This window comes from Falco biarmicus, chromosome 1 (assembly GCF_023638135.1).
Source record: "Falco biarmicus isolate bFalBia1 chromosome 1, bFalBia1.pri, whole genome shotgun sequence".
Lineage (NCBI taxonomy): Eukaryota > Metazoa > Chordata > Aves > Falconiformes > Falconidae > Falco > Falco biarmicus.
Genome location: NC_079288.1, coordinates 52681986 through 52695937, shown reverse-complemented (window position 1 = coordinate 52695937; position 13952 = coordinate 52681986). Strand labels below are relative to the sequence as shown.

The 13952-nt window shown below is 37.4% G+C and overlaps 1 protein-coding gene across 4 annotated transcripts in view; it reads right to left on the bottom strand.

Moving 5' to 3' along the window:
- Positions 1 to 13952, bottom strand: part of CCSER1 (coiled-coil serine rich protein 1) — a 709724-nt gene that overhangs the window by 87831 nt on the left and 607941 nt on the right. For 2 of the 4 annotated variants that reach the window (XM_056332788.1, XM_056332796.1), the window contains one exon: positions 12799 to 12845. The exons of the other annotated variants lie outside the window; for them this stretch is intronic. In XM_056332788.1, the coding sequence (XP_056188763.1) occupies positions 12820 to 12845 (26 nt within the window). In that variant the 3' untranslated portion in view covers positions 12799 to 12819. The remainder of the gene's footprint in view (positions 1 to 12798; positions 12846 to 13952) is intronic. 4 annotated transcript variants of the gene reach the window in all.

Here is a 13952-nt window from a genome sequence, read left to right as displayed (position 1 = left end):
CACCAGAGGAAGGGTGTTCTCCGTTCCCCAGGAAGGCACTACAGCCCACCTGTTTTGCAGTTCCTCCGGTTCCACTGAGTAATACAACACTGCCATTGTTACCGAAATCTCGGACTGAAGAACTTATCGACACCAATGTGATGTAGATAAGCAGACACTTCTTTATTGACGGCCGGGTGCGTGAGCAAGTCCTCTCACGATCAACGCACACCAGGTCCCAAAATCAGATTCCATATATAGAACTCATTAATACATATTCATTAATTATTCATACATAATCATAACATTTCCCATAAATCATTTACATACTCTCCTCCTATATCCGATTATGCGCAGCAAAGCTTAGAAAGGTCTAGAAATGGGTCTAGGGTACGATTTGGGTAGGTGGTATATGAGTCGGTGGTCGCGATCTCCCCCTGCCGGAATTACCTTTTACTAAAGTTCACAGTTTCTTGGCAGGCACCTACAAGCTGTTCCAGTCGACTCTCCCCAGTTCCCGTTAATCTCATATTCTGACATTTCAATACACCTCTGCGTACAGAAGACTGGTTAAATACAATGGAACCTTCCAACCCTAGAGTTATTACAATAGTTCCAGGCCCTTCTTCTAGCCTTGGTACAAGACGTACAAAAGATTCCATAATGTCTCTTATTGCGTAGATGCAAGTTTCCTATAATTTTTTCCTTAACCTTCTACATTTCAATTCTATTAAATGATTTTATAAAATCAATTAATTAATCAAATAGAATCAATCGATTTTAACTTATTAACTAATCGGTAACACCATGGGGCTGAGCTTTTTGCAACCCCCCCACCTAGCTATTTTGGACATCAAAATAAAGCACAGCAGTTGCACTACCATTACAATGTAGTGGGATATAAAGTCCCGTGAACATCTGGAAGTAGATACAGGTCTATACGTGAATAAATAAATACCTGAATAAATACTCCCTAAAGTGAAGGCATTATTCAAAATTAGGTTTTCTGACTGAGTGAATGTCTTGTATCACTTCTTTGAGAAGGTGGCACAAAAGATTTTTAAATACAACCAGGAGGCAGTATCAATTTTTTCTCACTTCTTCATACACTAAAAAACTAACAACCCTCCCCTGTCCAACTGTGCGAATGAGAAAGAAGAAAGAGGGAATTCTGCTAAAAGGCAAAGAGACTCCAATACTGAAATATAGAGTAAATATAGAAGCTCAACTGTAATAGTAAAGCACCCCTTTGGGAAATTCTATATTAAGGCTACAAATGTGGCCACAAGGACAATAGTCAAAGGTACAGTAAATGACTGTAAGATACACTAGTGAAAGAAATGAGAAAAAACTATGTTATCACTGTCAAAATAGATTGCTGCTACACTTAGATGTAATTAAGTGAAAAAATCAGAGAACATATCCTTCAGATTTATGAGACAGACTCATTAAAAAGTTGTGAACAACATGCCAAATTAGATGACAGAAATTACATTAAAATACTGAAAATACGTTGTTCGTGGGTTTTGAGAAAAGAAACTATCACTGGGTTAATATTCAGAACTGCATGTTCCTTTTACAGCTTCTTTGCCTAGTGGTTCAAGCTACTACTTGTTAGGTGGGAAGTGACATCCTCTGTTCTATTATTATTGTTACTACTACTACTACCATTACTAAATCAAACCTTGCTTTTACAGATTATCCAATGGTAGCAAAACAGGCAAACTCTCAGATCTGAATAAAAGACAGACATAGGTTTGTAGCTGATGAGCAGTGAAGCAGACCTCAAAAAAGATTAGCAAGCACCAAAATCCCAGCGTTGCCTGTAGCTGGTTGTTGGTATGAGAAATCTCACAAAGCAAAACAAATGATGTTACAGGACCTTCTGCTGACCCAGATGGGGAAACCAGGCCTCTTTCATATTGGATCTGGTTAGATCAGAGATGGTTAAAAAGGAAAGGACTAAATAAAATTTTGAAGTTTTTGTATATCCTACTAAATGCAAATGACAAAATACTACTGACAAGGTCTCACCCAGAAAGAGCGTAATTTATTTTTACAAAGTGAAGACTTTAAAAATGATACGTCACTTATTCTGCTTCAGCCTTTTTAGAAAAAGCTTATTCTTTTAACATGGTTATCCACATCTAACAAAATGGCTGGTATAAACCTGGTGCTACCTGCAAGTCCCGTACTTAACCTTCCCCTTTGGGTCCCTGGACAGGCTGGCTGTAGGTCTGTCGCTAGTCTTAACTGTCATGGTCTAACCCTAGCTGGCAACCCAGCACCACAGGGTGGGGAGGAGAATCGGAAAGGAATGTAAAACTTGAGGATTGAGATAAGAACAGTTTAATCATTTAAACAGAATAAAAGGGAAAGAACAATAATAATAACAACAGTTATAATGGAAAGGTGGGGGAAAGGATAAAATCCAAAGGAAAAGGGAGAAAGGAAAACAAGTGATGCACAGCCCGACTGCTCGCCACCCGCTGACCGATGCCCAGCCAGTCCCAGAGCAATGATTCCCAGGCCCCAGCTACCCCCCCAAGTTTATATACTAAGCATGACATCACATGGTATGGAATATCCCTTTGGCCAGTTCGGGCCAGTTGTCCTGGCTGTGTCCCCTCCCAGCTCCCTGTGCCCCTCCAGCCCTCTCGCTGGCAGGGCCCAAGAAACTGAAAAGCCCTTGACTCAGTGTAAACCTTTCCTGGCAACAACTGAAAATGTCCACGTGTTATCAAAGTTGTTCTCACATCAGAGCCAAAACACAGCACTGTACTAGCTACTAGGAAAGTTGACTTCATCCCAGCGGAAACCAGGACATTAACAATCATGACAACTCCCAGATCACCTAGTAATGCAAACCTGGTAAACACCTGATGTGAGTCCAGGGCCATATTTTAGGCGGAAAGCACAACAACAAAAGAAAAGGCAGTTTTAACATTACTCAGGCCATACTTGAAGCCACCGAAGACTTCCCAGGTAAAACTAACCTGTCAAGATTGAGTCAAACAGTGAATTCATCCTGGATTGGCACTTTAGTTGATGTAACTGTGACACTTCTGATTTGTATACTAGGAGGTGCACAAACACTGCTACCACTTTCCTATCTACAAGTCCACAGTTCAGGATCTGCTTGGGTAGGGACATTCAGCTCCAGGTGTTGGCCACTTTATAAAAGAAGTATTCCTTCACTGGTTACTACTGCCTGCAAAACACTCAATTTTCTGTCTTCCACAGACAAGGAACAGCAAATGAAGAATGATTCACCATTTAGTTCCCCTCAAAGGATTTCGTGTGATGAGACATATAGAGGCACTAATAGACTATGAAAGAAGTGTAAGCTAAACTAATTGAGTAGTATTGATCCACTAGTGCTAGGGAGATTATCATGCAACTTTACTTGCTTGCCTAGCTGCAAAGTCCTCACAATATGGAAGACTTCAAATGGAGTAAATTGAGAAAAAATTCAACCCTTTAACCAGCTCTCAGCTGCGCATTTAGCAACCTTGTTGCAGAAATACTTAACACACACCCTGCATAGCCTAATTTCTCTTTGGAGCTTCACAAATATTAGATAATTAATCTTTCACCATTGCAGTTTCACTCTGCAGCACATCTTAATTTTTCTTTATAATTGAAGCTCAAGATTTTAAATGGCACAGAACTGTACTATTTCTAAGGAGAAAGCTCCATGATCTCATCCAACTTAAATTTGTATCATACCACAGCTAAAAACATTTTAAAAATGGATAGAGGAAATATGCATATTTATAGAATGAGCGACAATCACTTTTCTGATTACTATTTAAAATAAAATGCATGTTGACAGTCATAACAATAATCCTGTTTTACTGGAGGTTTAATGGGATTTGTGGCTGAAGTTGGGACTTCTGCATTGCAGCCAGTTGAAGCGCTAAAATGTCAAGCATTGACTGATTGCTGTCTAATTACAGACCCATAAACAACTTTATATGGCTGTAGAATGACTCCCCTAGGTTTTGGCAGTGTTGCCATCACGACTAATTTCAATTGTGCACTGTATTTGACATAAAATTTTCTTGTTGGACATTTTGGCATTAGAGCTGGTTAAAATCTGGGTAAAGCTTTCCCAGTTATCTTTGCAACAAAAATTTTGTCTCTTGCCTCTAAAAATTGTTTCAGCATTTATTTTAATTTCTAATCCTTACTTGCTGTTGAAGCTGAAAATTGCATCAAGAGACATGGTGGTTTTGTGAACATGTAGATGTTAGCTCAGGACAAGAAAGAAATCATCAATTCACTGCAGCTCAGTTGTGAAAGGGTAGAGAAGTGTGTATGCTCAGTGTGCCACCTCTTACTCAAAGCATTAAACCCCCCCCAATCATATAGTGTATAATTTTTTACAAATGTATTTATCCCTGTAAGGGTGTGAAACCCTTCTGAGCTCTTTTAAATCATACATGACCCCTACCTCTTTCACAATACAGCAAACGTGCAAGGCAATGAACTGTCTAAAACTATGACTCTTCCCTCCAGGTGATGTAAAAAGGAAAGAAATAAGTAGGAAGAACCAAGAGTGAAAGAAAGGTATGAGGAACTTGTCTTTTACTGAGGAGCAGGGAAAAGGTAGATGTTTGTTTCCAACGGCTTGATTTTGGAACTATCTTACGAAACCTTTGCCTATAGCTTTAGATTATCTGACTCCCTGAAACATCTAAACGGCAACACAAACAAGCACACGTTCATTTGGAGCAGAATTCATAGAGGATTAGTGTGCCATCAAGCTCTGCAAATCTAAATTGCCCCCAAGAACACAAAAAGCAGATTTTAGTAATAAAATAGTTTCTTATTACTCATTCATATTTTAATAATATTTCAAGTTCTTAATAGAATTCATATGACTTGTACTAATGTCTTATCATTGTTCTTCAATTGGAAAATGAATTTAAGTGAAAAATGACACACTGTTGTGCATCAGTCTCTAAGGACACTTCTTCACCTGTTCTACAAGGTATAGACTGATTCACTCTTTATTGACACATCTGTTATTTTTTTTATTAATGCTTTATTGAACAGTCCATCTCATTACCTAATTATATCATGCAGATTTTAAACAGCACAACACTGTGAGGTCAATTAAAGATTTTGTTAAACCAACACAAGAGTAAAGTATATGTTTTCCTTGGTGTATGCTTTAAAAGCCAGTCTCAGGTTTGTTTGTTTATTTCATTTCATGCAAATAAGCCATTTAGCTCCCACAGAAAATTTCACATTTCCCAACACACTTTCAACTCATTTTTCTAATCTGAAAGTGTAAACCTAATTTGAAAAGTGTACAATTTCAGTACTGATACTGTGTATAATGTATTTCCTTCATATTGAAAGTGATTCTTTCTCATTTTTCTAACAAATACCCTATTGTATTTATTACATATTACTTTTTTGTTTGTATCTCACTGTATTTTGTTTCACATACGAATAACAACATTTTCACTGCCCTTTTAAGAGCTCTGTGCATTTTCTTAAGAAATTGGTTCACTGAACAGCATAAAAAAATGCTGAATATTTGAAACAGCCACCCATTCCCATTCCATTCTGTACTGCTGAATGCCCTGCAAATCTAGTTTTTACTGTAAATTTGCACAGTTCAGTAAAACTTTAAAATTACACCATTATGTTTGCCTCTCTTTCCTACTGCCCCAAAAGACTGTGTTACAACTCTGACAAAAAAAACCAACACAACTGATCTTGGCGACTAAGCCCAGTAAGACATATTTGCATGGAGTAGTAGCGCTGGTGCCTGAAGTATTGCCACAACACTCCTATTTTGGTCTTACTCAGTGTGTTTTAACCCTGGCAGTTTGGCTGAAGGCTCATTTAGACCTAAATCATGTACCTCTGTGGTCCTTTGCGCAATCTTAGTCTATGCTTGTGTATATATATTAAAGGAATTATTTTTTTTCCTCCCTCTGAAGATGTAAAATCACATTGTTTTTGTGACTGACAATGAAGCTGGTTAAACAAGTTTCCCATCTGTCTGTCCCTTGACTGCTCATTCCTGTCTTCAGGAGTGACAAAATCTCTCTCTACTTGAGCTGTGCTGTAATAATTGGTGGCACAGCTGCTCTGTAAACCAAATGCCTGATTTGCTACCGAATAAAAAGAAGCTTTAAAGTTATTTAAAAATTAACCCATTCAATCTGTGCTGTTTCTGTGAAACAGACAACAGGTATGAAAAATGATCCCACAAAGCACTATATAATCAATACACCATCACTTTGTGACAGTATCTTTTTATATCAAAATGAATAAGCTTCTGAATACCATTTTCTACTATGGCCTACTCATGATAAATACATGGACTATCATTTACCCCTACTTACACCTTCTTTGGAAAGGTTACATACAGATAATATGAATATTTAAGATTTTTTCCATCAGTCAGAGAATGGAGAGAAGCATCACTGCCAACAATAAGATATTAATCTGATGGGCTTTATAAGTGAATTTGTAGAATTATTTAAAAGCCATAGTTCTCTTTTTTCTAAGACTAGAAATGTGAACTTAATGGTTTTGTACATCCTACACTGGAAATACAAAAAAAAAAACCAACCTGAAAGCATACCATTATCGTAGATGATACTATTATCACAGGTTCAGGTTACATTCTGAGTTTTACTATTTTATTTGAATGTTTTAATTCACCCTGATGATGATTGCAGGGCCTCCAACATTTGGAAACAGCTATGCACTTGTGCGCTTGAGCTCTTTCATTCTTTCCTCTGTTGTCTCACATTCTTCACAACTTCAGCAATTTTTCCTTTCTGCTTAAAGAGATTTGCTTGACAGTAGCTAATAAATCATTGTCCCTTAAACATGCTGTTGAAGTTTCCACAAAGCTGGAGCTTCCTAAATTAGTACACATATCTTTATGCTCTGCATATCTGCAAAATGGTGTGGTCAAATCCTCTGCAGAGTACTGCAATAACCCCTTCTCCCCAGTCCTACCATTGTAACTGCCCAGCACTGATTTGCTGCTGAATCCTGTACCATAGTATGAAGCAAGTTCCGTTGCAAAAAAAAAATGTTCTTCATCCTAAGTGCCACAGAAGTGAATTTCACTCATGAGTATCCCTTTAGACTTCTCTCAGAGTTCTTTTCATTCCCATTCTTTCCTTCTCTGCCCATTTTGCTTCCTGTAACTCTTTTTGTACCTGGCTGCAAGCTAGACTCAAAGAGAGATTTAGATGAGGCAATGACAGACAAGGCAGCCACTCATTTTCAAATGCCCAGACCTGGAGAAAATCTATAATCCTTAATTTGGCATCTGCATTCCTTATTTAGTTCTTAGGAGTGCTTCATAAACTGCCTACTTCAATGGGAGGTAATCCCCTCTCATGCTAGATCTGCTGACTCAGGACTGCAACGTTTGCACCCATGGGGTACCCCAGGGCACGCCACCCTCCCCGCCAAGGGAGGAACCGCCATCAGCTCTTGGACAGAAAGGCAGCAGCTTCTCACTCCTCGTGCAAAACAGGAGGAGAAGGTAGACACCTGGGGGATCATTTTTTAAACAATATTGTTTTCATGCCCTCCTGAGCTGCGTGACTGAAGTCGGTCATCTCCACGCACCTACTGAGAGGCACTGGTACTGGCAGAGAGTCAGGGAGAGCAGAGCCTTTGCTGCTCATCCTGATGATGCTGTGCCACTGCAAAGGGGGAGATTTATAGGCTCAGAAAGAAGACAAGTGATATAGAGAATAATTTAGAACCTTTGAGGTAAGGGCACTCAGGAGACATTAGTCCTGAACCGGCATTACAAAGATGAGCAATTGACTAAAACAAGAAACTGCATTTAAAGTGAGGCTGGCCACTAGGGCTACAGCAACTGAGAAGAGTAGAACAACTAGAAGGAGGAAGAGAGTAAAAGCTTGGATAACAGTATAGCTGCTGAGATCTTGATTCTACTTGAAATCCTCCTTAAAATACCAGTAGCCATGATTTTATGGCAACTTTTGGGTTGCTCCTCATGCTTACAATCTCCTTTATGTCCTACGCAGGTCACCTGGATTACCAGTAACAACTCTTTCTCCATCACGGTTGCCCTCTGTTATATTCCTCCATTAATTTCTGATTTTTTTTCCCAATTACCAACAAATATATCTGACTACACTTAACTGTTACATCCCTTATTGATTTCTTACCAACTTGTTATTTATTTGAAGCAAGTGCTATACCTCTGAGCAGACACAGCTCTCCCTCCCTTATTTCTCTATGTTGGGTTTTTTTCTGCTTTACGGTTGGACTCAATGATCTGAAGAGTTTTTATCGACCTAAACAATTCTATGATAAATACACATTAAAATACTTGAGGAAAACAAAAAGGCTTGGTTAGACAAGCTAGTAGAAGCACATGTTTTCCTGGATGAAGTTTCTGAAACAAAAAATTGTGTTCAAGAAATTAAACCAAAACAAGACAGAATTGTTACTTTGGAAAGCCTCAGCAGTCAATTTCAAAGGCCCATCAGTAGTCTGTGATTATTGTGAGTGGTTAGCATGGGAGAAGGCAGTACGCTTTCTCCGAATAAGGTTTAATGCATATTGATCCTAAACTCGTTCATCCCTTCCTTCAGGAAATGACCTGAAATTACAAGCCACAAACCTCCATGGCACTATTCTTATCTTAAAATGTAAATTATTACTGAACACATAGATGTCCTCGTCCATACTTTAAGACCTCCTGTGGTGTCATGCATATGAATACACTCTCCTCCAGTGGGAAAAAACCTCAATGGCTAATTAGCAGTATGCATAAATAACTTCTGTGGGAAACACACATTTTGGAAGTAGTAATTGGCACGCTGTCTAGCATCTAGTTATGTTGCATGACACACATACGGCTGGAAAGAAGAAAACAATCACTGCCTCAGCCTACTGTAGTATCTTCTTAAATAGCTTAGATGAGTGGAAATGGATATAAAGTGATTATTCCAATTATCAAAGGCTCACAGGAATACACTGAGCTATGAGAAACTTCCCCTTATTTAATGAACTGCTTGAAATTAGAACTGTAAAAAACAGCAAGAGAGTCAAAAGCTGGATGATGTTCAGCCAACCTAACTGCAGCAGCGCAGGGCAGCAGCATGCACCAAGCAAATGGGGACATGTCCCTCTTCCCAATGTGTGCTGACAAACACCACTTAAGATCTCTGAAGGACTCCAACTAGACTTGAAAAGAACAAAAATGACATTTAAATTTACTTTGAATATCATTTATCTATTGCATAGATTTACTGAAACATGCTGCTCTTTGCTACTATCTTCTGGCGTTTGTCTGTTACAGTGGTGTGCCAAAAGTGAACCGTTTCATTAAAATCTGAAACAAAAGGAACTGGTACTCTCAGTTACAAAAAGTCAGGTTTTTTTAAAGATACTACTTGTAGCAGAGAAGTAATGGAGAACACCTGATCACCATGATTCAATGTCTGCACTTAATTCCATTAAGTATTCATTCTCCCAGTGCATTTCAAAATCACCCAAGTGCATTTTCTGAGAAACCTGGAGCAGTATCTTCTTTATAAAATAAAATTACAGACAGATTTGATTTCTTGGTTTTCCACAAAGTTATAACTGTGCAGAATTTCAGCTGCTTCATGAATAGAACTACAGAGGTCTCCTTTAACTTAAGTCTTTGGGAGTTTGGGGATATTTTTTTGCAATTTAACATGTTCTGCATAAATCCAAACCAGCCATATAAGAAAATCCTCTGGCAGGTTTTTAATGATCTGGGTGAAAACCCACTTTGATATCTCACAATTTAATCAGAGAATAACACCTATATATAATCTGAAATATCAACGATATACTGTTTATGAAAAATTACAGTATTAATTATATGGCATTCCATTCTTATGAACAAATATATTGATCATATGTCTTAGCAACTAAATAAAAGCAGCACTGATAAAAGTATAAAGTATTTAAATACCAATAGTTTCACCCATACAATCTCAGTAAGGTAGCTCAAATTGCTAAGATGTGACCACAGAAAAAGACTTTACATATAAAAATACACAGAACAAAAAAATCAGTAGCACAGGCCAGATACAAATCATACCCCTTACATGGCCTCATTTAGTAATGACTACATGTAAAAAGTGATAATCTATTCTATGCAATCATTTAAGGGATATTTGTGATAAATAACATAATACTAACTAATGTAATCAGAGAGGGCTTAGATTATCAGGACTGAGTTTTAAATAACAGTAGCTAAACACAACTTGTCTTTTTCTCAATTCACTGTAAATTGGTGGTCAATACAGTATAATAACACTTTGGTGTGAATTGCCCTACTCTCTTGCTAGCAACATATAAGGCAGAAAATAGGCTGCATTATTTTGCAGATTTTATTAGTGCTGTTGTAAGCAGTGCTACAAGATGAGGCTTTGCTGTGTGTTCTGACTGTTCCCAGAAGCAAAACACAGACCTGTACATTTTATTCAGATTCTCTTCTCCTCCATTATCATATATCTTTATCTTCGCTTACCAAAACTTTTTCAATGCGTACAATTTACTGAACTTTGACCAAGAGACTGAAGGTTACACTAAATATATATATGTATATATATATATAAAAATATATATATAAATATATATATATAAAAAAATATATATAAATATATATATAAATAGCTGCTGGAATTATATGGTCCTCACAAATCAAAAAAGGAGATGCTTGAACTTCAGGAGTAATCTTGAGATTGCAAAACCCTTGGAAAAGTGGAACGTGTAAATTAGCAAACAGATTTAAATCTTCTTTAAGTACCTGACAGGTTTATCGTGTGCTTTTTTTGACCCAAATACTGTTCATAGTGTGTAACTATCTCTAATTTGAATGCAAGAATGCTGCAAAATCACCAAGTCTACTAGTGGGATTAGACTCACAGTCATGTAACTATTTGTCCATCCATTGCATATATGTCTAGTTATCTCAATGTTTACGGTTCTTACTTCTCTAGGAAGCCCACTGTTCCAAACAAATCAAATTTTAATTATTTTAAATCAAATTACAATTGTGCTTTTGCACAATGTGATTCTACAGCAGGTACTATAACAAAGCTATTACCCCACGTGACTACCATAACTGAACCATGATCCTTATCTATTGGTTTAATTGAGGCAATTAATAGCTAATTTTATATCCCACATCTTTTACCTTTCTAATAAGTAGGGAAAATCCATTAAGGTAATGCAATTATTTAGGTTGGAACATAACAAGGAAGCAATGATAGTTCATTTAGGTTGACCTCACAATAATGTACCTTGCAGTTTGGATGCTACAAAGCTGCAGCTTGCAGCTGTCTAGGACCACATTTTATTTATGGCAATATACATCCTGAATACCTCTACATAAGCTTGTGAATGACATACTGAGATGAACCTTAGCAGCTCTAAATGTTGTTACCACTAAATACAAGAAAAAGCTGTGCATATAAATCCAGCTGTTTCAGAGTATTACTTATAAAAGAAGTACTCGCTACTCCCTTTTTTTGACTTCCTAAAATTTATTACCATTTTACAGTCTGAAGTTGAGGGAAGAGACAAACCAGCTCCTATTGTCCCAGCAAAAAAGGAATTTACATAGCAAATTAATTAGGTTTACATGGGAAAATGATTATGCTGTTAAAATTGTTGCAGAGAAACTAGAGATATGAATGTAAAGGCCGAAACATGACTAAAGAGCCTAGAAATAGTCATGGTTTAATTTTCAAGATTTTTTTTCTCATTCTGAAAAAGTTATACTTCTAGGTACACTGCAGCTTAGAGAATCATAAGGACTGTAAGTTGTTCCAAAATAAGCATTAAATAGAAAAGGTTGGCATTTCCAGTGGTATATGAGATGTGTCACCATCAGAAGGAACTGGGTTATATTAATTTTTTCACCAGCTCTGGATCTGGTAACTTGAATATAGAAAGAACTTTTGATCTTTCTTATTTCTTGTATGAAGCGTGCTTAGGAACAAAACACTTAGGTTTAACATGTCTATGTATAATAAACGTGCATATGCTCAGGAACTCACAGTCATTAATTACATGTTGTTTTTTTTTTTCCTGAAAAACAGGTTTAACACATGGTTTTCCACTATCACCAACAAGTTTACTTGCAACAGCTTATAATGAAATTTTCTTCTGCCAAACTGCAAAAGTAATCAAGCCACAAGCCAGACATTCAGAAGCATCGTTAGAAAGTCATAAAAATTAGCATCTATAGGTTCTTTCTACTTTCTCAAAAAACCAAAATAAATTAAAAGAATCAGCTAGCCATATAGCAATCTGCACAAAACAAGTTTCTGAAAGCCACATAAACACTGATATTTTGGATACCTAGAACTAGAACAATAAGGAATGAAAAAGTACTAATTTATTCATCAGTGCTTACCGTTACAGAGGTGCAAACTACAGCTGAGTATCAAGGATTTAAATAAACCATCCACAATCACTATGAAGACTAACTGAACAATGCAGCTTAAAGATTTTTTTAAAACTGAAACTTCATAGCAGATGTTAATCCATGGACAATCAAGAACCTGCTTTCTAGCCCATTAAGAAAGACAGTACCTCTTTGATGCAGAGCATTAGCTAAAATAACATAAAAAAAAGAAAAAAATAATTCATGAAATCACATTCCTGCAGAAATGTTAGTTCATATCCATTGGAAAAGAAAGAGAGAAAGAAAAAAGGTTAATGGAAAAGAAATCTGCTATGAAGATGCACAACACTAAAAAGATTTGAGAACAAACATCATGTTTCCACAGACATGTGACACTGTACCTGGTGATGTGGGAATTGCCTTCACACAGTGGTAACGATTACACAGACTGTAATGAAGAACACAATGTGTGACAATGGATGTAGGGAGGGAAAAAGAAAGGGGGGAGGAAAAAAAAAAAAGAGAGAAGGAATGAGAATGATATTAATACACATATAACAAAGATGAACAACTAGAAAACTTCATGGACATACTGAAGAATTAAATGCCCCCTCCAACTCACTTGTGAGACCTCTAAACTAAACTGATCATTACAGACTTCACCCTGACATTTGGTTACTTTCTGCAGTAAAGACCGGCCTTCTGTGAATACAGCATTTCAGTTGGTATAACCCTCCGTTATTAGAGCATTACAGGCTGTGGAAACAAGTCCCACCACTGTCACCAGAGGGCAGCTGGGTTTTGGTTGTTGACTATCTTGACCTTACATGTTACATTAAGTCAGGAAAGCATGGAGTTAGATGTTTAACACTTTTGCAACCACTGGAGTCAAATTTTGGTTAAATCAACACAAAACCCACTTAATATATATCATAAAAGTCCACAGAAGGATAGGGGTGTGTATATATAAGAATATATATAAAATGATATATATGTAGAAAAACCACCTCCAACTTCATCCCATGACTGTATCTTCTGTTTTACACTATCAGCCCCACTATTTTGTGAGGAAGAAACAAATGGAGCGGTAAGAGAAGCACGAATCTCACCAAACTGGTTCACTGGTACCCAAGGGGAGCTAAACAAGAGTGGTGTGATGCATCTGTTTTCAGGAAGCCTAATCCAGGCGTTATTGGACCTTATGTGACTGGTTCCCCACAGTGTATTCTGCAGCTGAAACACCGCTTAGGAGGTTCCTGTTGATTCTCTCTTGTACTTCCTTCACTGATGTGCTTAGGCTCCCTCCCCCTGAAAAAGGGCATCGTGTAACTGAAGGGAAGAAGTCTGCTGGGGTTTGGGGGAGCAGGGATTGGGGGCAGCAAAGGGACAGGACCTCTTTAACCACTGTGGGCAACAAAACAAGGGCAACTTTAAGCAGTAGCAAGACTGTTCACGACTCTTCAGCTGATACGCAGACAGAAAAATAAAACTGCAGATAACCTCGGACTACAGCAAACCACCAATTTTTATCTGTCATTTTTATGTAGTGTTTTAA